A 26044-nucleotide genomic window follows, 5' to 3' on the forward strand; every position below is an offset into this window, starting at 1 on the left:
AAAAATTAAAGAAAAAGAAAAAAGAACATGTATAAGAAATTAGACAAGGAAAGAAAAGGCTGAAGAGTGTATACACTAGGACTAATAGATTAAAACATATAAGAAGACAGGGCCGGACCCAGTGGCTCATGCCTGTAATCCCAGCACTTTAGGCTGAGGCGGGCGGATCACGAGGTCAGAAGTTCGACACCAGCCTGGCCAATATGATAAAACCCTGTCTCTACTAAAAATACAAAAAGTAGCTGGGCATGGTGGCATGTGCCTGTAGCCCCAGCTACTCAGGAGGCTGAGGCAGGGGAATTGCTTGAACCCGGGAGGCGGAGGTTGCAGTAGGCCGAGATTGCGCCACTGCACTCCAGCCTGGTGACAGAGCAAGACTCCATGTCAAAAAATAAAAGAAGACAGATAAGAAGCCACAGAGAGACAGAGTAAGAGACAAAGGTGATAGGGAGAGAGAGAAACAGTGAGGAAAAAAGAAAAGGAAAGAAAACGCTTATTTTTTTTTTCTGTTTGGTTTGTCATGTTCTTCTTCCCACAAATGTCACTGAATACTATGACTAATTTCAGGATGCCCACCTCTATAAAGTAATTTGCACTAACAATTGAAATTTTGTATGGGGAAAAAGAGGTAGGTTGACTCCAGAACAAGCAGCAATGAAAGAATATGATAAGTAAATAAACCGTGGGAGCCCAGTGACAATCTTCGTCCTAAACCCAAAATTACTTACATCTGGGATTAAAATTATTTAGCAGCAACTGAACCCCGCCTCTAATCTTCCAAGCCACATGCCTGGTCCCCATCACTAAAGTTTCCTTTTCTAATAAATCTTTGATGCAGGCCTCGGTGATGGGTCTAAGTTAGGCTGGGACAGCAGGTGAAATGATCTATGTGCCTTTCCATCAAAATGGCCCTTAGCCAGCTGGAGGAAGCACAGAAAGCCATCCACATTCCACATGGTGATAAGGAGAACACAGGTTCTGGAGAAAGATTCTCTGTTAGACTGGTGGCTCATTTACAAGCTGCTTCACCTTGGACAACTATGTAGCCACAGTTTCTCATCTGTAAAAATGAGAGAGTGATGGGCTCTACCTTATAAGAGTAGTTTTGAGAATTAAATCTTGTATGTAAAATGCTTAGCACACTGCCTGGTCCACAGTGAAAGTTCAGTGATTATTTTTATTGTTATTATTACTGTCTTCTAATTTAAGAAAACAGGTCATATTAATTAGACAAACTGTGAATAACAGATCCTTAAATGATTACAGTATAAACATGCTTGTTTAAAACACAATTCAGTACTCAGAAAGCAAATATTTGGCAATTCCTGGCATTCATATACAGGTCCACTCTTTAGGCCAGATAGGCTACAACTCCCCCACTGGTCTGGGGAAGCACCTGTACTTAAACACAGTCTATTGATACAGCAAAATATTTAAATAGTCACATCCAGTGAAATAAATAAGGACTAAACAGCCTCATGGCATTTCTGGTCAGGTTTTGCTGCCAAATGAGTAATGTACAAAGTTGCAGTTTTCAGAGATTTTTGGATTTTAGAATTTTTGAGGTAAGGGACTGCAGACCCATACCATTTTATGCTCTGTGGCCTTTACTCCTCCTTTACTAGAGTAGGAAAGATCTAGCCTGCACTATCAACTACATTTAAAAAGCCAAGCAAATTTACTCTCATTTGAGATCAAACAAACAAACAAACAAACAAAAAACCCTGCTGAAGGCTTGGAACTGGCTTGGTCCTACCAGGCTGTGATGTTCCTAGAAACTGGCTAGGTGCCCACAGCTAGGCCTTGGCATTCTCCCGCTGAACATAACCAATTTCACAGCACACCAACATCAGACTCTGTGACACTGATGGAGCAAAACAAAAACAAAATCCCTCTGTAATCACGTCTGAGCTCAGACCAAAACAAGAATATTGTCCAAAACACAAAAATAACCAAGTATGTCCCTATTCCGGCCAATAAGAATGATTGCTGCTTCTCTACTAATCATAGCTTTGCTTTGATCATTTTTATCACCTTCTAGATAAGATTTATTAAGATACCTAAATCATAAAATTTCCTATGCTTCTGGACAGGATTTCATTCACAGCAAGGCACCACTTCCTGGAACCCTCCTCAAAAATACCTAACACAAGCCCAAGTCATTTCTAGCACCTTCTTACCGAGATGCCCCGCAGTCCTCATGGTACATGTTCTCTCTTGTTACAACAAATCTATAAATCTAATTTTGTGCAAATACAGATGTGTCCTGAGATCTTCGGCAGGGGATACTGATGTTTTCTTTCCTTTAGTCAGAATAGGATGCTCAGTCTTCACAGTTTTATCCTTTGAAGGCTTTGTCATAATTCCTGAGATTTACTATCTGAAACTAAATCTCAATTGCTATATTATAACCCTTTTTAATTGTGAAAATACTGAGCATCAGTCTTTTCTTGGAACTCTATTTCTTAAAATTTTTGCTTTGATTTACACAATAGCCTTCTGCTAGTAGACTTGCTGTATTAATTTTTAGTCAATGATAGCCAAGTTTTAATCAAGAAAAACGCTGCAAGGCTAGCCAGGAAGTATCGAAATCTGTTGCTTTACATCAGAAGCAGTATATTTTCTAATGATTCTGAGAGTTTAAGTATGAGAAAATGTGTAAGGTTTAGACTCCAGGTTTAAAGAAGACAAGAACTAAAAGGTAGCAGGCTCAGAATCTCCTGCTAACTTGCTACTACCTAGGTGCATAATCCTAAACAACGCTCTTAACACATCTGATTAGATTTCCTCATCTGCTAAAGAATTAAATGATGTTCAAGATTATTTTTCAGATCCAAAGTTATATGATTCCGTAATGTGGTAAGGTTACCACAATACATTATGAACTTTATTTTATTTTATTTTTATTTTGTTGCACAAAAATGAATATTCAATGGGATTTTTTGATATCTCTATCTTTTCTTAAAATAAAATATGATCCTTCTGAAAATGTTAGGACAAAAGAACGAATCAAGAAAGTATCATTAATGCAGGAGAGGATGCCCCTAAAATTTAGGACAAAGAGTAGAAAATATCACTCTCCAAAACAAATGCTACTAAGGTTTAATATAAAAGGACAAGATTAATCATCTATGGAAACCCATTTGAAAAAAAAACCCAAACCCAATTAACAAGGAGCATAGATTGTCTCTTAAAACTCACAAAAATGTATCTATTTAATTTTTTGATATATCATGTAAGCAATGATTAATATATCCCAATATATTAATTAACCTTATTTAAAATAGGAATATGCCCTAGCAGTAGAATAATTCACAACTATTGTAATTTCAGAAGCTTTTGGTAGTAGAAGTAACATTGGAAAATACTATTGAACAATGTGGCTTCCCTAAGTACTGTAAGTCAGAGGGGCAGGAATTATGACTTTAATCAATCTAATTTCACCTACCACTGCTATCTAGATGAAATATCTCTAGATCAGAAAAAGTAAAACACAGCACACATTAGCTTTGACTGCCTCTCCAACAACGGAACCATTATTTAGCCTCACAAGGCAGCAAATGCACAGGCTCGGCATTCTCTCCTGTTTCTTTGTCCCAACAAGCAACGATGGACTGGGCCACTTCTGAACAAACATGAATTCTGAACAAATTCATCCACCTTTGCCACTTAACCATCTAGGAATTAGGTTATGCCCTATGATATTATAACATGCCTAGATGGCTGAATTTTTGTATTTCTTGTGACTTCAAATGAAAAATAATCCTTATAAAAAGAGCTCAAATGAATATATTTGAGAGAGTTACTTAAACATATATATTTATACCTAAGTTTAAAACTTTAATGTCCAATATAGGACCTAAAAGCTTAAGTTCAAACTCTAGCTCTACGGCCTACTGGCTATAAGACCTTGAACAAATTACTAAGCCCTCTCCTCCTCCTGACTCACCTGAACATCCAGGGCAATACCTCTCAGGGTTGTTTTTAAGATTAAATAAGAAAATATATGTAAAGAGCTTAGAACAGGGTCTGGTATACCTACATAAATGTTCAATAAGGGATAACTTTCATTATTTATTCTTCTTTCATTCGTAGACTTCATTTGAACTCCATATAACTGTTCCACAAGCTCCCACAATACTTTATTATAATATGCTTATGACATTTCAACTAAAGTATTAAACCTCTTTTTCTCCTATTCTGTCATGTGACGTTTGGCTTCTTTTGATTTTTTATCTTTAATGCTCTATTGAATTTTCCCTTCAAATTACAAAGGCAATATAAGCAACAAGCCAGATAACAGAGATGTATAAAGAAAAGCTAGCAATCTCCCACTTCCCCAGGGTAATCCCTATAACACACTTGCTTATATCCTTCCACACTTTCCTTTATTCTTACGCCAACCATAATATGAAGACTCATGTGTATGTCAATAGTCCAGTATATGTCTTTCCATACTTTTCTTCATGTCCATATAAATGGCCATATTCATAAGTGTATGTTTCCTAATTGGTACAAATATATAATTATACTAGTCACAGTAAGCTCTAACTTTTGGTTTTTACTTGACAAAAATACATAAATATCCTTTAGGCCAAAAGTTATAGCAGTTAACTCACTCTTTGTAATAACTGCATAACAATTCATAGTATGAATAAAGCACCATTTATCCAAGCATTACACTTCTGAAGGATACTCAGATTGTTTTCAATTTTTATTTTTGCCCCTGTAATTCATGTAGCAATAAACATCCTTGTTCAAATATCCTTATACGTTGGTGTTTTTATTTTTATTTGATAGATGTGGAGAAATAAGATTTAGAATTTATATCCAAAGTGCTATTTTAAATGCTTTACATTTAATATCCCATTTAATCTTGATACAACCAGATGAGGTATCATTATTATTATTGTTTTTAAGTATGATGAAATTTAGGTAAATAACTTGTCCAAAAGATTTCCAAGCAGTCTAACCTCCAAGTTCTTGCTCTTTACATTTCCCTTACCCAGAAATTGCCTGATTACTTTCCCCAGAGGTTGTACCTACTCACAGTCCTTCCATGATAGATTCTACTAACCATCCAAAGCCTTCCGTTGTGCACCACAGAACAGTTTATCTGGTGATGGGACAGCAGCAGTAGGAAATGTGCTTCCTTGGGTGCACAAATCCTAGCTTGTTGGCTTACAAACACAGTTAAGTGTGTTCCCTATAGTCCAAAGGCCTTTTACAATGTGGAATCTGGTTACCTCCTCGAGGACTCTTTAGGTCTATCTCTCTTATAGTAGTTGCGATTAAAAAAAATTAATACGTTTGCTAGTGAATGGAAAGCAGGACACTCCATTAGAACGGGGTGTCTCTGCTAGCTTCCAGATCTACAACTCAGGAAAGCAGATGCCAGGAAGTTTCCATTCATAGGCTAAATGTTGTTAAAATTCTTACTTAGTCTTCAGCCTTTTCATGTTTACAGAATGAAGTCATTCTTTCTCCACCTCTCAAAACCAAAATTTCCAAAACTAATTAAAATTATAATGGCATCTACTGCTTTTATTTTATGTGTCTTTATTAATTTCATTTATTTCTCCTAAAAGTATTTCAAAATGTTGCAATAGAGTCCTGGGGACTTCAGCAAAGGGTGGTTTTTGTTTTGTTTTGTTTTTTGTTTGTTTGTTTTTTGAGACAGAGTCTCGCCCTGTCACCCAGGCTGGAGTGCAGTGGCGCAATCTCGGCTCTCTGCAACCTCCGCCTCCCGGGTTCAAGCGATTCTCCTGCCTCAGCCTCCCAAGTAGCTGGGACTACAGGCACCCGCCACCGTGCCCGGCTAATTGTTGTATTTTTAGCAGAGACAGCATTTCACTATGTTAGCCAGGCTGGTCTCAAACTCCTGACCTCATGATCTGCCTGCCTCAGCCTCCCAAAGGGCTAGGATTACAGGCATGAGCCACAGTGCCCAGCCCGGGTGTGGTTTTTACTAATAAAATAAATGAACTAAATTAAACTAAGCAATATGTATCTGCTTTTCCTTTAGAAGAGTACAACTTAAGGGCATGATATTTTATTTTGGCACCTATGGTGAGACAGGAATAAGAAACAATAAATGCTAAATATTGTACCCAGTCCATCATATTTTAGCAAATAAACAGTTGGAGACACAATGGGATAATTACAGAATACCAGGAAAGAATTTATTGCAGTTCATAGGGAGTGTGTACATGGCCATTTGACAAAGAAAGAGTCTGACGTTTCTGCCTCAAGAAATGCAACAGGAGATGCTCTGTGTTAAAGATCCTCATGCTGAGAGTATTAATAACTACTTTGCACCCACAGAAACACTACCATCTAGCAACTTCTGTGGATAACCTAAAGTTGAACTGGCACCACTGCCTCTCTGGTAGCAAGATGGTGTTAAGCAAGTTCTTCTGGGAAAATGAACTGAAATGACTTCCTGAAAACCTCTTGCCTTAAGGAAAAAAAGAAAAAAAAAAAAAAAAAACTGAAAAATGAACTCCTACTGAAGAATTACCAGGCAGACAAGGAAGCTGCCAGCATGTAAAATTGCCTCTGCGGTTGTCAGACTTGGAAACTTTGGGTGGCAACTGCATGGTTAGGATAAAATTAGGTTGGTGAATAAGGTCAGCTCTGGGCAAGAGCCAATAGTGACCAGAAATAGCTAAAGTTTGTGATTTGGGGCTTAAAATTTACTAAAATTTGTAAATGTTAACGTATTCTACATTAACTTATTTTACACCCACCCTCCCCTGCCGGTCAGTTAAGTATGGAAAGCATTATTAGGTCCATTTTATAGAGAAGGAAACACATTCAGAGAAGGTATTGTAACTTGTCCAGGGGCTTCATATTTCATCGACTAGCCAGCGAGCACACCATGCTTCTGCTTCTGGTGATGTGAAGGAGGCATCATTAGGGTCACACTACAGAGTTCAGCAAAGTTTCCTCTCCACAGAAGCAAAAGAGACCTTCCTAAACCCGCTGATTGCCTAGAACCACATCACAAGTCAAAATGCCTGCGGGTTGGGCCCACCGTGACAAGAGTGGGGACGTGAGAGCGGCAGAGTAGGGACGTGACAAGGCCTTGCCCTGGCTGGGGTGAGCTGTAGGGAGGTGGCGGGACGGACCTGGGGCACTACCGAGCAGAGTTGCTCACTGTGGGGTGCTGCCGGCTCCGCAGGTGCCCCACCTGCGCAGCTCGCGCCCCGCCCGCCACCTTCCCTGAGTGCTCTGAGCTGCAGGTTCTGCGCTCCGCTAGCCCCTCAGCCGCTCGCCCCTGGCTATGGTCACTCACTCACTGTCCGGGACACCTTCAACTCCTTGTTGAGCCACTGGCACAGGATCTCCGACATGGTTCAGCCGGTGCCTCAGACCGCAGGCGGGTGCTAAGAAACTCGCCAGGAACCAAGCCCGCCCTCCCGCGTCCTCCTGTTGCCAAGGGCAACCCTTTGCTAAGGAAGCGTATCCTGGCTGGAACTAGACGAAAGGCATAGAGAAGAGGGGACGCCAGGGCTCAGCCGCAGACGACAGAAAATCGTGTTCCGCCACCTGCTGGCGGGTAAGACCTGAGCGTGCGCCAGCGCAGGAGGAGCCAGTGGGGGCCTGTGAGAGAAGTTAGGGAGCTGTGGGTGTGGGCAGGGGCGAGGCGGGAACACTTAGGGACACAGCAGGGGCTTCTTAGGTGAGCAGAAAGAAAAACGAGAGTCTCGGCAGGGCTCTGTGGCTCACGCCAATAATCCTACCACTTTGTAGAGTGTGTGGCGCTCGCTTGACCCTGGGGGTTCAAGACCAGCCTGGGCAAGGTAGCAGAAACCTTTTTTTTTCTATAAGAAATTAAGCGGGCGTGGTGGCCTGCGCCTGTGGTCCAGCTGTTCAAGATGCTGATGTGGAAGGATCAACCCAGGAGGCAGAGTTTACAGTGAACCGAGATCGAGCCACCGCACTCCAGCCTGGGCAACAGAAGGAGACTCTGTCTCAAAAAAAGAAAAAAGAAGAACAAGAAGGAGAAGGAGAAGGAGAGGGAGAGGAAGAAGAGGAGGAGGAGGGGGAAGAGGAGGAACAGGAAGAAGAGAAGAAAGGAGAAGGAGAACAAGAAAGAGGAGAACCAGGAGAGATCAAAGAAGAGGAAGAAAAATTAAAAAGAAGAGGAAGAAGAAAAAGGGTATTTGGGGTATCCATCACCTTGAGTATTTATCATTTATATACGTTGGTAACATTTCAAATCTTCTCTTCTAGCTATTTTGAAATATACAATGTATCCTTGCTAACTATAGTCACCCCAGTTGCTAGCTAACATTAGACCCTATTTCTTCCATCTAACTATAAGTTTGTACCCATTCACCAACCACTCTTCATTTCCCCTTCCCACCCTCACATCCTTTCCAGCCTGTGGTACTGATAATTTTGTTCTCTATCTCCAGGAGATCAACTTTTTTAGCTACCACATATGAGTAAGAACATGCAGTATTTGTCTTTCTGTTGCCTGGCCTATTTCACTGAACATAATGGCCTCCAGTTCCATCTATGTTGCTGCAAATGACCTGTTTTCATTTTTTTCTGTAGACAAATGGTATTCCATTATGTATATATACATTTAAGTCTTTAATCCATCTTGAGTTGATATTTGCATGTGGTGAGAAATACTTTTCAGCTTTTCTCTTCTGCATATAGATAGCCAATTTATCCAGCACCATTTATGGAAGAGGGTGTTCTTTCAACATAGTTCTTGGTACTTCTGTTGAAAATCAGTTGTCTGTAAGTACGTGGATTTATTTCTGGGTTCTCTATTCTGTTAGGTTGTTCTTTGTGTCTATTTTTATACCACTACCAAGCTGTTTTGATTACCATAGCCTTGTAATGTAATTTGAAGTCAAATATTGTGCTGTTTCCAGCTTATGCTGTATTAATTACTATAGCCTTGTAATATAATTTAAAGTCAGATACTGTGCTGTTTCCAGCTTTGTTCTTTATGCTTAGGATTGCTTTGGCTATATGGGTTCTTTATTGGTTCCATATGAATTTTAGGATTGTTTTTTCTATTTCTGTGAAAATGATATTGGTATTTTTATAGGAATTGAATCAAATCTATAGATTGTCCTAGGTAACATGATCATTTTAATGATATTAATTCTTCCAATTCATGAACATGGGGTGTCTTTCCGTTTGTTTGTGTCCTCTTCAATTTCTGTCATCAATGTTTTGCAATTGTTCTTGTAGGGTCTTTCATTGCCTTGGTTAAATTTATTCCTAGGTATATATTTGTACTGTACTAATTGTAAATGAAATTGCTTTATTTATTTATTTATTTATTTATTCATTCATTCATTGGTGGAGATGAGTTCTTTCTATGTTGCACAAGCTAGTCTTGAACTCCTGGGCTCAAGCAATCCTCTGCCTTGGCCTTCTAAAGACTTGGGACTACAGGTTTGAGCCACTGCACCTGGCCTTGATTTATTTTTCAGCTATTTCAGTATTAGTGTACAGAAATGCTACTAATTTTTGTATGTTCATTTTGTATCCTGTTACTTTATTGAATTTGCTTATCAGCTATAAAAGCTATTTGGTGGTTTTTAAATTTTTCAAAATATAAGAATATGTCATTTACAAAAAGGGACTATCTTCCAATTTAAATACGTTTTCTTTCTTCTCTTGCCTAATTTATTTGGCTAGGACTTTCAGTTCTCTCTTGAATAAGAGTAGTGAAAGTGGGTATCCTTGTCTTGTTCCAGTTTTTAGAGAAAAGGCTTTCAACTTTCCTCCATTCAATATGTTAGCTGTGGGCTTGTCATATATGGTCTATTATTTTGAGGTATGTTCTTTCTATGCCTAGTTTGTTGAGAGTTTTTATCATGATGGAATGATGAATTTTATTAAGTGCTTTTTCTGCATCTATTGAGATCATCACATGGTTTTTGTCCTTCATTCTGTTGGTGTGATGTATAACATTTATTGGTGTGTGTATGTCAAATCATCCTTGCATTCCTGGTATAAATCCCCTTTGATCATTGTGTATTATCTTTTTGATGTGCTATTGAATTCAGTTTGCTTGTATTTTGTTAAGGATTCTTGCATCTATATTCATCAATATATTAACCTGTAGTTTCCTATTTGGGTTGCATTCTTATCTATTTTTGACATCAGGGTAATACAAAGAATGCATCAGGGAGAATTCACTCCTCAGTTTTTTAAAGAGTAGTTTGAGGAAGATTGGTATTAATTCTTTATACATTTGGTAGTATTCAGCAGTGAATCCATCTGGTCCTGTGCTTTTGTTTGTTAGGATAATTTTTATTACTGATTCATTCTCTCTAGTTGTGATTGGTCTGTTCAGGTGTTGTATTTCTTCCTGATTCAATCTTGCTAAGTTGAGTTGTTCCAGAAATGTATCCATTTCCCCTGAATTTTCCAGTATGTTAGCATATAGTTGTATATAATAGTCTCTGATAATAGTTTATATTTCTGTGATATCAATTGTAATATCTCCATTATCATTTGCTGATATTATTTGGGTTTTCTCTCTCCTTTTATTGATTACTCTAGTTAGTAGTTTATCAATTTTGTTTATCTTTTCAAAGAACCAACTTATCATTTTGTTGACCCTTTGTGTTTCTTTTTTATTAAAGTCCCTATTTTGTTTAGTTCTGTGCTGTTTGTTATTTCTTGCTTTCTGCTAATTTTGGATTTGGTTTGTTCTTGCTTTTCTTGTTTCTTGAGGTGTGTTGTTAAACTGTTTATTTGAAATTTTTCTACTTATTTGATGTGGGCATTTGATGCTATAAACTTTCGTATTAGTTCTACTTTTGCTGTATCCCACAGGTCTTGGTATGTCGTGTTTCCATTTTCATTTGTTTCAAGAAATTTTTTAACCTCCATCTGAATTTTTTCATTAACCTATGGAAGTTCAGGAGCATGTTATTTAATTTCTGTGTATTTATATGATTTATGTGGTTTCCAAAGATTCTCTATATATTGATGTCCATTTTTATTCCACTGTGGTCTGAGAAGATACTTAATATGATTGTAATTTTAAAAAATTTTTTGAGACATGTTTTGTGGCCTAACATACAGTCTATCCTAGAAAGTGTTCCATGTTCCATGTGCTATTGGGAAAAAAAAATGTATTTTGTGGTGGTTGAATACAAAGAGAGTCTTGATTGAAAATTTTTGTTTGTCTTTTCAAGAAGCCATATTGAGGCTCTTGTTCTAATGGCAGCGATTTTGTCATTGATTTACAAATAGTTTTAGTTGCTATATTATATGGGCTACCCTTGCATTAATAGAATGTATCTTATTCCTTTTATTCTCAGACCTAGTATAGGACCTGACATGCAGCTAGCATTCAATAATTTTTATTGGCAATGGTGGCAGAACTAACAATTAGGATTATTGACATCTCTATATTGTTTTGAGAGGTGAGATTTTATTAAACTACTTTTCTAGTCAGTTTTACCTTTCAAGTAATTATTTAAAATTGTATTTTGACAAAAACTCATCCGTGGCATGCTAATTCAGTTTTAGCAAAAATGCGGCTGGGTTCATTCAGTGAAAATCCCCAACCTTGGATATCTGATCAAATTCTAATCTTCCACCATTCCCAGGACTTATCACTATGGCCTGTCTTCAGCAAGAAGAATCCTGTCAAGTCAGTCTAGCTAGAATCCCCCTGACCCTGACGTTTCCTTTTAGTAATTTTTTATCCACTGATCACCACCATGCTCTTTGGCTATAAATCCCCACTTTTCTTTGTATTTGGAGTTGAACTTGATTTTTCTCCCCTATTGTAAAACCCCATTGCAGTGGTCCCTTGAATAAAGTCTTTCTTACCCTCTTTAACAAGTATCAGAAAAATTTTTGTTTAACAATTTCTAAAGGTTTAGATGGAATGATAGAAAAAAAAGTATATATATAAAATCTATGCATTATCTTATATGTACAATAATATAGAAGTAATTGTTTGTTGTAAATACAAGAAACTTCCTGCAATGAGACCTAGATACACCAAATTATGATTCTTTTCAATCGTTGGCACAGTAACAGTAATGTCCAATTAGACCAATCTCTCTTGAGATTGATCTGAAGTTAATCTGGGTGTCCTGTTGAATAAAAACTTAGTACCATTACTAAGTACTTAGTGCCATTTCATTCTTGGCTTTACTTCTAAACATCCCATCACATGAGTTTTCTTGGTATCTCTAATGTGTGCACATTGTCATTTTGGTTTGATGGTTCTGTTTCAAATATGTTCTTATAGTAAACTCAAATTTCTTCTCCAGAGAACTGACTTCCTATGTCCATTTTATAGAACTAACTAATTGTATTTAGTAACAATATCTCAGGAAGTGGGAAGTCCAAGCAGGATATCATCTTATTCAGAGTAATTATCTTAACAACTTATGGAAAAATGTGGATTATTTTGGTTGAGGTAAAACGGCCTAATCAACCCAATACAGCAGGCAAGGCTACAGTTGGAATTCTGAGAGAGCTTTATTGCCCCAAAATTGGAGCCTGATATATTCAATGTGTTTCACTCTAGAGTTATTCAAATTAGGAAGACTGCAAGATTGTACAAAGCCCCTATAGCTTGGGGAATATATGTCCTAAAACTGTGTCTGCTGGAAGCACTGAATCCCTGAGCATGCTTCTAGGCGGTGGATACATACCATGCGGTGGCCTCTGAGGCAGTTCTGCTTGTGGTCCTCCTAGTAGTATGTTTAAATTGATGACCAGAGTTAAGTTAGTAAAAGGTTCCAAGCTTTACTATTAGTCAGTAGGACCTGGGGGATTGAAGTTCATGATATGCAGGTTGCTGAAAAGATTGCTCTTTGGGAAGGGCATAGATGATAGAGCACCAAACTTCACAGCAGCATTGATAGAGAATGACTGAGCTCATAAACACTGGTAGATATGTGTGGGCTGTTATTCTCACATCAAAGTGAAATACTTCTGTGCCTATCTATAGGAATTGTTTGGTTGTTGTTTGTATCAAAAGCTATTTGTGCTATTCATTTTTGGTATCCAGCTTGGAACAACATAGTCTGCCCATACGGTGTTTTGGAAAAAGAGTGTCTATACAGGATTTGGATAAATGAAGATGCAGACACGTTACAAAAAGATAAAAGACAAAGTCATTCATTTTACAAAAAAGAGCATGATACTCATTTCAGTTCACAAAACATCCAACTTGAAAATGATCTGACATTAAAATACCAATAAAAATGTGCTGTCACTGAAATACGTGCATTTTACTATGTAAATGCATAGTAACTTGAAATTGCTATTTTATTTATTTACTTACTTACTTATTTTTGAGACAGAGTCTTGCTCTGTCACCAGGCTGGAGTGCAATGGTGTGATCTCGGCTCCCTGCAACCTCTGCCTTCCAGGTTCAAGCGATTCTCCTGCCTTAGTCTCCTGAGTAGCTAGGGCTACAGGCACGTACCACGCCCAGCTAATTTTTGTATTTTTAGTAGAAATGGGGTTTCACCATGTTGGCCAGGATGGTTTTGATCTCTTGACCTCATGATTTGCCCTCTTGGGCCTCCCAAAGTGCTGGGGTTACAGGTGTGGGCCACCGCGCCCAGTCAAGTTTAAGATTAAACCTATTGTGCGCCCATTAAACTCCCTGCTTTGGACAAGGTTTCTAGCACAGCCCATATTAGTATTTAGAATTATTAAATGATATATTCGTTCTCCCATGAAGAATCAGCTGGAAGAGATTAAATAACTTGACAGTTCTCTTTCTCTTCCTGAGATGGCTTTCTTGTTGTTTTTAATAAAACATTTTAGAATATTTGGTCCCCTCACCTGATTGTAACTACCACAGCAATCCTAAAACTAAAAGCTTTCTTTTTTAAAGCATCACCTGTCATTTTAATTATAAATCTTTATTTGTTTTTTTGTAAATACTCAAGGAGAAATTATAGTTACTTTGAGACCACAAGTTGGTTTGGAAATGTATGCTTTGTAATAAAATGCAATTCATTAAAAGTATACCTAATTCTTTTAATAATTAATTAATTAATATTATTCATTATTATAACATTTTTTACACCAATGCAACAATCAACACAAGATTTCCATGACCAAATATTTGGGGGGTTTTCTCCACATACCAAGCAGTGGACAGCAACTGGGTGTCCTCTAATTCAATTCAATTCTGGTGCTGTCTTCCTGGAGATAGCCTTAGATTTCGCAGATTGAGGGCTCATTCCCACAAGAATGCCTCCCCTTCAGATACCAGTACTGAGTCTAAGCCTCTGGAACTTCTGACTGATCAGCTTCAAGCTGGGCTTCTCATGGCCTCCCTCTTTGGGCTTGATTAATTTGCTAGAGTGGCTCAGAGAACGTTTACTCAGGTTTGTTGGTTTATTATAAAGGGTATTATATTACAAAGGATCCAGGTGAAGAGTTGCATAGGGCAAGGCATAGGAGAAGGGGTGCAGAGCTTCCATGCCATCCACAGGTGCGCCATCATCCCGGAAACTCTACATGTTTAGCTATATGGGAACTCTCCTAACCCTGTCCTCTTGGGCCTTTTATGGAGACTCCATTTGATAGGCATGATTGGCAACCCTATAGAAATGTGACTGAACAAAAAGAGTATGATTTAAACCCAGAGGGGCCTGTCTGTTCAGATTCTTCTTGACTTCTCTGTACAGCATTCCTTCCTCCATGGTATGAGAGTCTTATGACATATAGTCAGATTAGAGTCTGCCTTGGGCAGCTGAAAGGAGAGAAGGAGAAGGTAAGAGAGGGAGAGATTCTATTTACTCTAACAAGAGCTGTGGAGTTACAAGCCAGGAACTGTGAATGAAAACCAATATATGTAAATTATAATATCACACTTTCCCCTCTATTATGTCCTGTGCAATGGTTCCAGTTTATATTCCTAAAGCCCTGCGCTAGTCCAGATACTTCTATGAACTTCACTGGAGCAGTGTTTACCTACTGTGGGGCTTACCCTCGTAAGAGATGATGTAATTCCTTCAGTGAGTCATGCCAGAATCCTTCATAAATGAAGCAATGTAGAATGAATTTAAGTAAAAAATATCAAAGGGCATTTCAGATAGTAAGGGTAAATGCGTATGTGGAGGTTTTTGGAAAAATGTTTGCCTTAGTTATGTTTGTGTGTGTGTGTGTGTGTGTGTGTGTGTGTGTGTGTGTGTGTGTGTGATTAAAGATGGATGTGTGTATGTGATTTGCATGTAGGGAAAAGTATTTTTTTTCCTGTGAGTCATTGTCAATAAAATTTGCAAGCCACTGTTGGAGGATAAAGACCCCATTGAAAGCAATCCATGATCTAGCCTCAATTCAACCTTAACTATAAGCCACAAACTCATTTATACATCGTGTTCACATTCCTTTCTCAGGTCCCAACTTTCCCATCTCAACATCTGTCTTTCCTCCTCCCTCTGCAAAAAAGACATCTGAATACTTTTCATTTTCACATACCCAGAGCCTAGAACAGTGACCATCCAAATGCTCACTCAGTAAATGATATAGCATGAATCCATGCATACCAACAGGACTGTTAACACACACCACTCACTTTAACATCTATGTATTATGTTGCACAATTTCTCGTTTGTGTGTGTGTGTTATTGGATGGTTCCAGTCCTTTTTACTTAGAACAATGAGGATCACAAAAGGACATGTGAATGTGGAAACTGCTTTTTTTTCTTTTTCTCTTTTTTTTTTTTTTTTTTTTTTGAGATGGAATCTTGCTTTGTCACCCAGGCTGGAGTGCAGTGGCACGATCTCCAGTCACTGGAACCTCTGCCTCCTGGGTTCAAGCCATTCTCCTGCCTCAGCCTCCCGAGTAGTTGGGATTACAGGTGCTTGTCAGCATGCCCGGCTAATTTTTGTATTTTTAGTAAAGACAGGGTTTCACCATGTTGTCCAGACTGGTCTCAAACTCCTGACCTCAGATGATCCACCAGCCTTGGCCTCCCAAAGTGCTGGGATTACAGGTGTAAGTCACCGTGCCCAGCCAGAACCTGCCTTTTTTATGTTCTACTTTTAGTTATGCCATGATGAAATAAAGTATATTAGACTTCCCATCCTACCATGATTAACTATAAAACAGAAAAAGTATGTAAAGCAACTTTTTAGGCAAGGTACAGATAGTGTACAAAAATGTCAGTTTTCTTCCTGGGGAAGTTTCTTGACTGTGCCTTAAAGAAGCAGACACCAAGCAGAGAGCAAAGATCTTTCTGGGTGGAGGAAACAAAGATTGGAATGTAAGGCTTCTGGAATTCCGAGGGTAATGTAATGGAGAAGAGGAATGTAGAATCTGGGGGGTAAGACAATGCAGAAGAGGAAGTTATAGTGAGAAAGGAGCTCTAGAAATTAGCTTGGTGTCTCCTTGAGTCTTTAACCAAATACAAGGCTGCCCATGCACAGGAGAATAGGAAGCTTATTGAAGATACTGTATGCTGTATAATGCTAGGAATCACTGGAATTTCAATCAGACTAAGTGAAGAAACTTCATTGGAACACTCAGAGAATTCAGGTAAAGACCCAGAGAGAAAAAGATTTTTTTTTTCTTTTCATTATAAAGGTACTTTAATCATAGTGTAAGGGCTAACAAATCCTAAAATAAAATTTTAAAAACTCTAGTGAGATAAAGCTGATTATCCAATGAATTAATTTACTTCCAGAAGAAAAATCAAAATTTAAAACCAAAAATTTTAGACTCTTAACAATGTAGCACCCATAATGTCAGACATAAAATCAAGAAGAAAGAACATATGAATCATAACCAGGGGGAAACAATCGTCAAAAGAAATAGACTCAGAGGTGACACTGGTGTTAAAATGAGCAGACAAAGACAATAAGCACTATAAAAATATTATAAATATTTTTAATATGAAAATTAAGATATAGATGTAATGTATGAACAGTTGTGAAATGTAATAGTGCAATGGAAGCTATTTTTTTAAATATGGAAGGTCTACAGCTGACAAATCTTTCATCTGAAATGTAAAATTCATTGAATGGACCTTAACAGCGGATTCAAGATTCAGAAGAAAAGATAAACTTGTAGCAAGACAGCAGTAACTATCCAAACTAAAACACAAAGAGTAGGCAGTCTAAAAATAATAACTAGAATTTCAGTGACCTGTGGAAGAATAACAAATGGTCGAATTTGTAATTAAAGGCCCAAAAGAAGAAAAAGAGTTTGAAGCAGAAAAAAAATTTAAACACGTAATAGCCAAGTATTTTCTAAATATAATGGAGAATATATATTTTAAAAACCAAACACTTGACAAAATCCAACAGGAAAAGCACACCATAAAACTATAAATAGGCACATTGTCAAATGTCAAGTTGTTCAAATGCATAAAAATAAAGACCAGTTGAAAGAGTAAGATTGCAGAAAAATGAAGAGAAAGCCTTAAAAGTACACAGAAGAAAAAAGACATTGGGACAGCAATAAGAAGAATGACAACTGATATGATAAGGAACAATGCAGGCCAGGAGATAGTAGCTTTAAAATATTGAAGAAGAATAAATTAATCCTATAATTTCATAACCAGCAAAAATGATCCCTCAACAATGAAGACAAAATAAAGACATTTTCAGATAACAAAGGCTGAGAAAATTTGATACATACATTGTAAAGATGGTAAAGTAAACTCTTCAAGCTGAAGGAAAGTGATACCAAATAGAAACTCACATCAACATAAAAGAAAGAACACTACGAATAGGTAGTATATAGGCTAATATGAGAGAGGCATGTCTTACATGGCAGCAGACAAGAGAGAATGAGAGCCAAGCGAAAGGGGTTTCCTTGTATAAAACCACCAGATCTCTTGAGACTTATTCACTACCATGAGAATGGTATGGAAGAAACTGACCCCCATGATTCAGTAATTTCCCACTGAGTCCTCCCACAACACATGGGAATTATGGGAGCTACAATTAAAGATGAGATTTGGGTGGGGACATAGCCAAGTCATATCAATGATATAGCTAAAGCTGATGAAGAAAATTATGGGAAACTAAGCAAACACTCAAGCCAACAGAATGCAGGAAAGGAAACAAATGAGACAATTATAAAATAAGTAGCAATATTATAGATTAAACCTAACTAGAACAATGAATCTATTGTATATAAATTTAGAACTCTAATTAAGATGCATAGACTACCAAATTAAACTTTAAGAAAATCAAGGCCCAACTATATATTTTTAAAAGAAATGCAGTTTAAATATAAAGACACATATAAATTAAAAGTAAAATTATAGATAATATATATAATGGGAACATTATTTATAGCCAAATATTTATAGCGTCATTCATAGTAAAGTATCATTTATAGCAACATCATTCAAAGCTGAAGTAAAGATATTTCTGACAAAGTAGACTTTCACACAGTAGTTACTAAAGAGAAGCACTTCATAAAATTAAAAAAAGATTGATCAAGAATACATTATAATGCTATTGCCATGTGCCTTGTAACAGAGACAAAAGCTGGCAAAACTAAAGGGAAATTAAAATTATATAAATTGTAGTTAATAATTTTTAATAATTATTCAATAATTTTTAGGGAACAGGTGGTTTTGGTTACATGGGCAAGTTATTTAGTGGTGATTTCTGATATTTTGGTGGATCTGTCACATGAGCAGTGTACACTATACCCAATGTGTAGTCTTTTGTCTGTTACCCCCTTCCACCCTTCTCCCTGTGTCCCCAAGGTCCATTATATCATTCTTATGCCTTTGCATCCTCATAGTTTAGCTCCCATTTATAAGTGAGAACGTACAATATTTGGTTTTTCATTCCTGAGTTACTTCACTTAGAATAATGGTCTCCAATTCCATCCAGATTGCTGCAAATGACATTATTTTGTTCCTTTTTATGACTGAATAGTACCCCATAGTGTATATATACCACATTTTCTTTATCCACTTGTTGGCTGATGGGCATTTGGGCTTGTTCCATATTTTTGTAATTGTGAATTGTGCTACTGAAAACATTCATGTTTAAGTGTCTTTTTCATATAATTACTTATTTTCCTCTGGGTAGATACCCAGTAGTGCGATTGCTAGATCAAATGATAGTTCTACTTTTAGTTGTTTAAGGAATCTCCACCCTGTTTTCCGTGGTGTTTGTACTAGTTTACATTCCCACCAGTAGTGTAAGAGTGTTCTTTTTTTTTTTTTTTACCACATCCACACCAACATCTATTAATTTGAGGTTTTTAAAATTATGGCCATTCTTGTAGGAGTAGAATGGTATCTCATTATAGTTTTAATTTGCTTTTCCCTGATAATTAGTGATGTTGAGCATTTTTTCATGTGTTTGTTGGCCATTTGTATATTTTCTTTTGATAATTGTCTATTCATGTCCTTTGCCCACTTTTTGATGGAAATATTATTTTTTTTTTCTTGACGATTTGTTCGAGTTTCTTGTAGATTCTGGATATTAGTCCTTTATTGGATGCATAGTTTGCAAATACTTTCTCCCACTCTGTGGGTTGTGTGTTTACTCTGCTGATTTTTTTGCTGTGCAGAAACTTTCTAGTTTAATTAGGTCCCATCTCTTTATTTTTGTTTCATTTGCTTTTGGGTTCTTGGTCATGAACTCTTTGCCTAAGCCAACAACTAGAACAGTTTTTCCAATGTTATCTTCTAGAATTTTTCTGGTTTCAGGCCTTAGATTTAAGACTTTGATCCACATTGAGTTGATGTTTATATAAGGTGAGAGATGAAGACCTAGTTTTATTCTGCTACACGTGGCTTGCCAATTATCCCAGCACCTTTTGTTGAATAGGGTGTTCTTTCCCTACTTTATGTTCTTGTTTGCTTTATCAAAGATCAGTTGGCTATAAATATTTGTCTTTATTTCTGGGTTCCCTCAGTCTATGTGGTCTGTTCCATTGGTCTATGTGCCTGTTTTTATACCAGTACCATGCTGATCTGGTAACTAGATCCTTATAGTATAGTTTGAAGTCAGATAATGTGAAGCCTCCAGATTTGTTCTTTTTGCTTAGTCTTGCTTTGGCTAGCTATGTAGGCTCTTTTTCGGTTTCATATGAATTTTAGGATTTTTTCTTTGAGTTCTGTGAAGAATGATGATGGTACTTTGATAGGAATTGCATTAAATCTGTATGTTGCTTTTGGCAGTATGGTCATTTTCACTATATTGATTCTACCCATCTGAGTGCGGGATGTGTTTCCATTTGTTTGTATCCTCTATGATTTCTTACAGCAGTGTTTTGTAGTTTTCCTTGTAGAGATCTTCCACCTCCTTGGTTAGGTATATTTCTAAGTGGTTTTTGTTGTTTGTTTTTTTGTTTTGCAGCTGTTGTAAAAGAGATTGAGTTCTTGATTTGATTCTCAGCTTGGTCGTTATTGGTGTATAGCAGTACTACTGATTTGTGTACATTGATTTTGTATCCTGAAACTTGACTGAATTAATTTATCAGATCTAGGAACTGTTTGGATGAGTCCTTAGGTTTTCTAGGTATAAAAATTATATCCTTGGTGAACAATGAGAGTTCGACTTCCTCTTTACCAATCTGGGTGCCGTTTATTTATTTCTCTTGTCTGATTGCCCTAGCAAGGATTTCCAGTACTATGTTGAATGGAAGCAGTGCAAGTGGGCATCCTTGTCTTGTTCTAGTTCTCAGGAGGAATGTTTTCAACTTTTCCTCATTCAATATGATGTCAGCTGTGTGTTTGTCATAGGTAGTTTTTATTACCTAGAGGTATGTTTCTTCTATGCCAAGTTTACTAAGGGTTTTAATCATAAAGGATGCTGGATATTATCAAATGCTTTTTCTGCATCTACTGAGATAATCATATGATTTTTGTTTTTAATTCTGTTTATGTGATGTATCACATTTATTGACTTGTGTATGTTAGACCGTCCCTGCATCCCTTGTATAAAATCCACTTGTTCATGGTGTATTATCTTTTTGATATGCTGTTGGATTTGGTTAGCTAGTATTTTGATGAGGATTTTTGCATTATGTTCATTGGGAATATTGGTCTGTAGTTTACTTTTTTTCTTATATCCTTTCCTGGTTTTGGTATTAGGGTGATATTAGCTTCATAGAATGCTTTAGGGAGAATTTCCTCTTTATCTTTTGGAATAGTTTCAGTAAGATTGGTACCAAGTTTTCTTTGAATGTCTGATAGAATTTAGCTCTGAATCCATCTGGTCCTGGACTTGTTTTTGTTAACAGTTTTTATTACTATTTTAATCTTACTACTTGATATTGAACTGTTTAGAGTTTCTATTTCTTCCTGATTTAATCTGGGAGTGTTGTATATTTCCGGGAATTTATTCATCTCCTCTAGATTTTCTGGTTTCTGTGCATAAAGGTGTTCATAGTAGCCTTGAATTATCTTTTGTATTTCTGTGGCGGTGGTTGTAATATCTCCCATTTCATTTCTAATTGAGCTTGTTTGGATCTTCTCTCTTCTTTTCTTGGTTAGTCTTGCTAATGGTCTTTCAGTTTAGTTCATCTTTTCAAAGAACCAGCTTTTTGTTTCATTTGTCTTTTGTGTCATTTTTGTTTGTTTGTTTCAATTTCATTTAGTTCTACTCAGATCTTTGTTATTTCTTTTCTTCTGCTGGGTTTGGCTTTGGTTTATTCTTATTTTGATAGTTCCTTAAAGTATGACCTTAGATTGTCTATTTGTGCTTTTTCAGGCTTTTTGATATAGGGATTTAATGCTATGAACTTTTCTCTTACCACTGCTTTTACTGTTTCCTAGAGGCTTTGCTGAGTTTTGTTTCACTGTTATCATTCAGTTCAAATAATTATTTAATTTTCTTCTTGATTTCATTGTTGACCCATGGATCATTCAAGATCAGGTTCTTTTCTTTTTCTTTTTTTCCTGAGACTGGGTTTTGCTCTTGTTGCCTAGGCTGGGGTGCAATTTTGCGATCTCGACTCACTGCAACCTCTGCCTCCTGGGTTCAAGTGATTCTCCTGCCTCAGCCTCCCGAGTAACTGGGATTACAGGCATGTGCCACCATGCCCAGCTGTTTTTTGTATTCTTAGTAGAGACAGAGTTTTGCCATGTTGGCCCGGCTGATCTCAAACTCCTGGCCTCAGGTGATCCACCTGCCTCAACCTCCCAAAGTGCGGGGATTACAGGCATGAGCCACCACTCCCAGCCAATTTTCATGTATTTGTATAGTTTTGAGGGTTCTTTTTGGAATTAATTTTCTGTATTATTCCACTAGAGTCTGAGAGGATACTTGGTATGATTTCAATTTTCTTAAATATTGAGACTTATTTTGTGACCTATCATATGTGACCTATCATATGTGACCTATCATATGACCTATCATATTATCTTTGAGTACGTTCCCATTTTCAATGGGAATATTTGAGAATGTTCCCATTCTCAATGAAAATGTTCTCAAAGATAGACCATATGACCATATAATAGATCACAAAAGAAGTGACCTATGTGTGTGCCAATGAAAGAAGTGTGCCAATGAAAAGAATGTACATTCTGCAGCTGTTGGGTAGAATGTCCTGTTAAAATCTGTTAAGTCCATTTTGTTCTAGGGTATAGTTTAAGTCTATTTTTTTTTTTTTTTTTTTTGAGACGGAGTCTCGCTCTGTCGCCCAGGCTGGAGTGCAGTGGCGCGATCTCGGCTCACTGCAGGCTCTGCCTCCCGGGTTTACGCCATTCTCCTGCCTCAGCCTCCTAAGTAGCTGGGACTACAGGCGCCCGCCACCTCGCCCGGCTAGTTTTTTTTTTTTTTGTATTTTTTAGTAGAGACGGGGTTTCAGTGTGTTAGCCAGGATGGTCTCGATCTCCTGACCTCGTGATCCACCCGTCTCGGCCTCCCAAAGTGCTGGGATTACAGGCTTGAGCCACCGCGCCCGGCCTAAGTCTATTGTTTTTTTGTTTTTTTCTTTTTTCTTTCTTTTTTTTTTTGAGACAGAGTCCCACTCTGTCGCCCAGGCTGGAGTGCGGTGGCAAGATCTCCGCTCACTGCAAGCTCCGCATCCCGGGTTCACACCATTCTCCTGCCTCAACCTCCCGGGTAGCTGGGACTACAGGCGCCTGCCACCACGCCCGGCTAATTTTTTTTATTTTTAGGAGAGATGGGGTTTCACTGTGTTAGCCAGGATGGTCTCGATCTCCTGACCTTGTGATCTACCCACCTCAGCCTCCCAAAGTGCTGAGATTACAAGCGTGAGCCACCGTGCCCGGCCTAAGTCTATTGTTTCTTTGTTGACTTTCTGCCTTAATTACCTGTCTAGTGCAGTCAGTGGAGTATTGAAATTCCCCAGTATTACTGTGTTGTCATCTATCTTATTTCTGAGGTCTAGTACCAATTGTTTTATAAAATTGGGAGCTCCAGTGTTAGGTGCATGTATATTTAGGATTATAATATTTTCCTGCTGTACTAATCCTTTTATTGTTATATAATGTACCTCTTTGTCCTTTTTTTTTTTTTTTTTTTTTAACTTCTGTTGCTTTAAAGTCTGTTTTGTCTGATATAAGGATAGCTGCTCCTGCTCACTTTTGGTTTCCATTTGCATGGAATATCTTTTCCACCTCTTTACCTTAAGTTTATGTGAGTCCTTATGTGTTAGGTGAGTCTTTTGAAGATAGCAGATACTTGGTTGGTGGATTTTTATCCATTCTGCCATTCTGTACTTTTCAAGCAGAGCATTTAGGCCATTTACATTCAATGTTAGTATTGAGATGTGAGGTACTGTTCTATACATTGTGTTAGTTGTTGCCTTAATACCTTGTTTTTTCCCATTGTTTCATTGTTTCATAGGCCCTATGAAATTTAAGTTTTAAGGAGGTTCTATTTTGGTGTATTTCAAGGTTTTATTTCAATATTTAGAACTCCTTTTAGCATTTCTTGTAGTGCTGGCTTGGTAGTGGCAAATTTTCTCGGCATTTGTTTGTCTGAAAAATACTTTATCTGTTCTTCATTTATGAAGCCTAGTTTCACTGGATACAAAATTCTTGGGTGATAATTGTTTTGTTTAAGGAGGCTATGGATAGGACCCCAATCCCTTCTTACTTGGGGGGTTTTTGCTGAGACATCTTCTGTTAATCTGATAGGTTTTCCTATATAGGTTACCTGATGCTTTTTCATCACAACTCTTAAGTTTCTTTCCTTTGTCTTGACTTTAGATAAGCTGATGACTAAGTGCCTAGGTGATGATCTTTTCATGATAAACTTTCCAGGTGTTCTTTGAGCTTCTTGCATTTGGATGTCTAGATCTCTAGCATGGCCAGGGAAGTTTTCCTTGGTTATTCCCTCAAATAAGTTTTCCAGACTTTTAGATTTCTCTTCTTCCTCGGGAACACCAATGATTTTTAGTTTTGGTTGTTTAACATAATCCCAAACTTCTTGGAGGCTTTGTTCATTTTTAAAATTCTTTTTCCTTTGTCTTTGTCTGACTGGGTTAATTTGAAAGCCTTATCTTTGAGTTCCCAAGTTCCTCCTACTTGTTCCATTCTACTGTTGAAACTTTCCAGTCTATTTTGCGTTTCTCTAAGTGTATCTTTCATTTCCAGAAGTTGTGATTTTTTTAATTTTTGATATCAATTTCTCTGGAGAATTTTTCATCCATATCCTGTATTTTTTAAAATTTTTTAGGTTGGTTTTCACCTTTCTCTGGTATCCCCTTGAGTAGCTTAATAATCAACCTTCTGAATCCTTCATCTGTCAATTCAGAGATCTTCTTGGTTTGGATCCATTGCTGGGGAGCTAGTGTGATCCTTTAAGGGTGTTATAGAACCCTGTTTTGTCATGTTACCAGAATTATTTTTCTGGTTCTTTCTCATTTGGACAGACTATTTCAGTGGAAAGGTCTGAGACTCAAGCTCTGTTGTTCAGATTATTTTGTTTTACCGGGTGATCTCTTGATGTAGTGCTCTTCCCTTCCCCTAGGGATGGGGCTTCCTGAGAGCTGAACTGCTGTAATTGTTATTGCTCTTCTGGGTCTAGCCACCAACCTGGATGCCCAGGCTCCCCTTGCTGATGGTGGGGACTGTCTGCAAAGTGTCCTGTGATGTAATCTGTCTTCAGGTCTCACAGCCTGGATACCAGCACCTGCTCTGGTGGAGGTTGCAGGGAAGTGAAGTAGACTCTGAGAGTCTTTGGTTTTTGTATTAGCCATTTTCACACTGTTGATAAAGACATACCCAAGACTGGGCAATTTACAAAGGAAAGAGGTTTAATGGACTTACAGTTCCATGTGGCTGAGGAGGTCTCACAATCATTGTGGAAGGTGAAAGTCATATCTCACATGGTGGCAGACGAGAGAAAACAGTTTGTGCAGGGAAACTACACTTTATAAAACCAATAGATCTTGTGAGACTTATTCACTATCATGAGAACAGTACAGGAAAGACCTGCCCCCATGATTCAATTACCTCCCACCAGGTGTCTCCCACGACAAGCTGGAATTCAAGATGAGATTTGGGTGGGGACATAGCCAAACCATGTCAGTTGTAGATATGTTTTGTGTTCTGGCTTTTTCAAATGCTGGTTATGTGAGCAGTGAAGTTGTCATGTGGGCATACTCAGGACCCCTAGTTAGCCAAGATGTTGCAAGCAGTAGAATTAGCTGTTGTTTCCTTCTTCCTGGGATCATGACTTTTGTGTAATGAGTTTCTGTAATGTTCTGAGTTGGTTGGCCTCCAGCCAGGAGGTGGCACTTTCAAGAGAGCACACCAGCTGCAGTAGTAGCAGGGGTATCTAAACTTGCCCTAAGTTGGCCAGGGTAAGTATTTTGGTTTCTCAGGCAATAGGTGGGGCTATAAGCTTCCCAAACGTTTCTGTCTTTTGTGCTCAGCTACCAGGGTGGGTAAAGAAATACCATCAGGTGGGGGCAGCATTAGATGCATCTGGCCTCAGATTCTTCTTGGGCAGGGCTTGCTGTGACCACTGAGGGGGATGGGGGAGGTGGTTCTCAGGCTAATGTGGTTATTTTCCAGAGAGAATTATGGCTGCCTCTGCTATGTTATATAGTTCACCAGGGAGGTGGGGGATAGCTGATAGTGAGAGGCCTCACCTAGGCCCAACGTAATTGGCA

The 26044-nt window shown here is 37.9% G+C and overlaps 1 protein-coding gene and 3 long non-coding RNA genes across 17 annotated transcripts in view; 3 read left to right on the forward strand and 1 right to left on the reverse strand.

Annotated features, from left to right (window-relative positions):
• The window catches only part of LOC105473062 (sperm flagellar 2), a 366010-nt gene that overhangs the window by 176257 nt on the left and 163709 nt on the right, over positions 1 to 26044 (reverse strand). For 6 of the 8 annotated variants that reach the window (XM_011726675.3, XM_011726674.3, XM_011726677.3 and 3 more), the window contains exon 1: positions 7298 to 7491. The exons of 1 other annotated variant lie outside the window; for it this stretch is intronic. In XM_011726675.3, the coding sequence (XP_011724977.2) occupies positions 7298 to 7355 (58 nt within the window). In that variant the 5' untranslated portion in view covers positions 7356 to 7491. Of the gene's footprint in view, positions 1 to 7297; positions 7492 to 26044 lie in introns of those variants that run through there. One more of the 8 variants, XM_011726678.2, reaches the window with a different exon arrangement.
• The window catches only part of LOC139363906 (uncharacterized), a 236171-nt gene that overhangs the window by 59666 nt on the left and 150461 nt on the right, over positions 1 to 26044 (forward strand). The window lies entirely within an intron of this gene.
• LOC105473064 (uncharacterized) lies at positions 7509 to 11369 on the forward strand. The gene is made up of 3 exons (XR_982027.3): positions 7509 to 7561; positions 8674 to 8757; positions 11310 to 11369. It is a non-coding gene; the product is annotated as an uncharacterized lncRNA (long non-coding RNA).
• The window catches only part of LOC105473065 (uncharacterized), a 57585-nt gene continuing 47705 nt past the window's right edge, over positions 16165 to 26044 (forward strand). For 2 of the 7 annotated variants that reach the window (XR_011625075.1, XR_982029.3), the window contains exon 1: positions 16177 to 16513. This is a non-coding gene — a long non-coding RNA (uncharacterized lncRNA). Of the gene's footprint in view, positions 16514 to 26044 lie in introns of all 7 variants that reach the window. The other 5 variants (XR_011625077.1, XR_982028.3, XR_011625076.1 and 2 more) reach the window with 5 other exon arrangements.

This window comes from Macaca nemestrina, chromosome 6 (genome assembly GCF_043159975.1).
Source record: "Macaca nemestrina isolate mMacNem1 chromosome 6, mMacNem.hap1, whole genome shotgun sequence".
Lineage (NCBI taxonomy): Eukaryota > Metazoa > Chordata > Mammalia > Primates > Cercopithecidae > Macaca > Macaca nemestrina.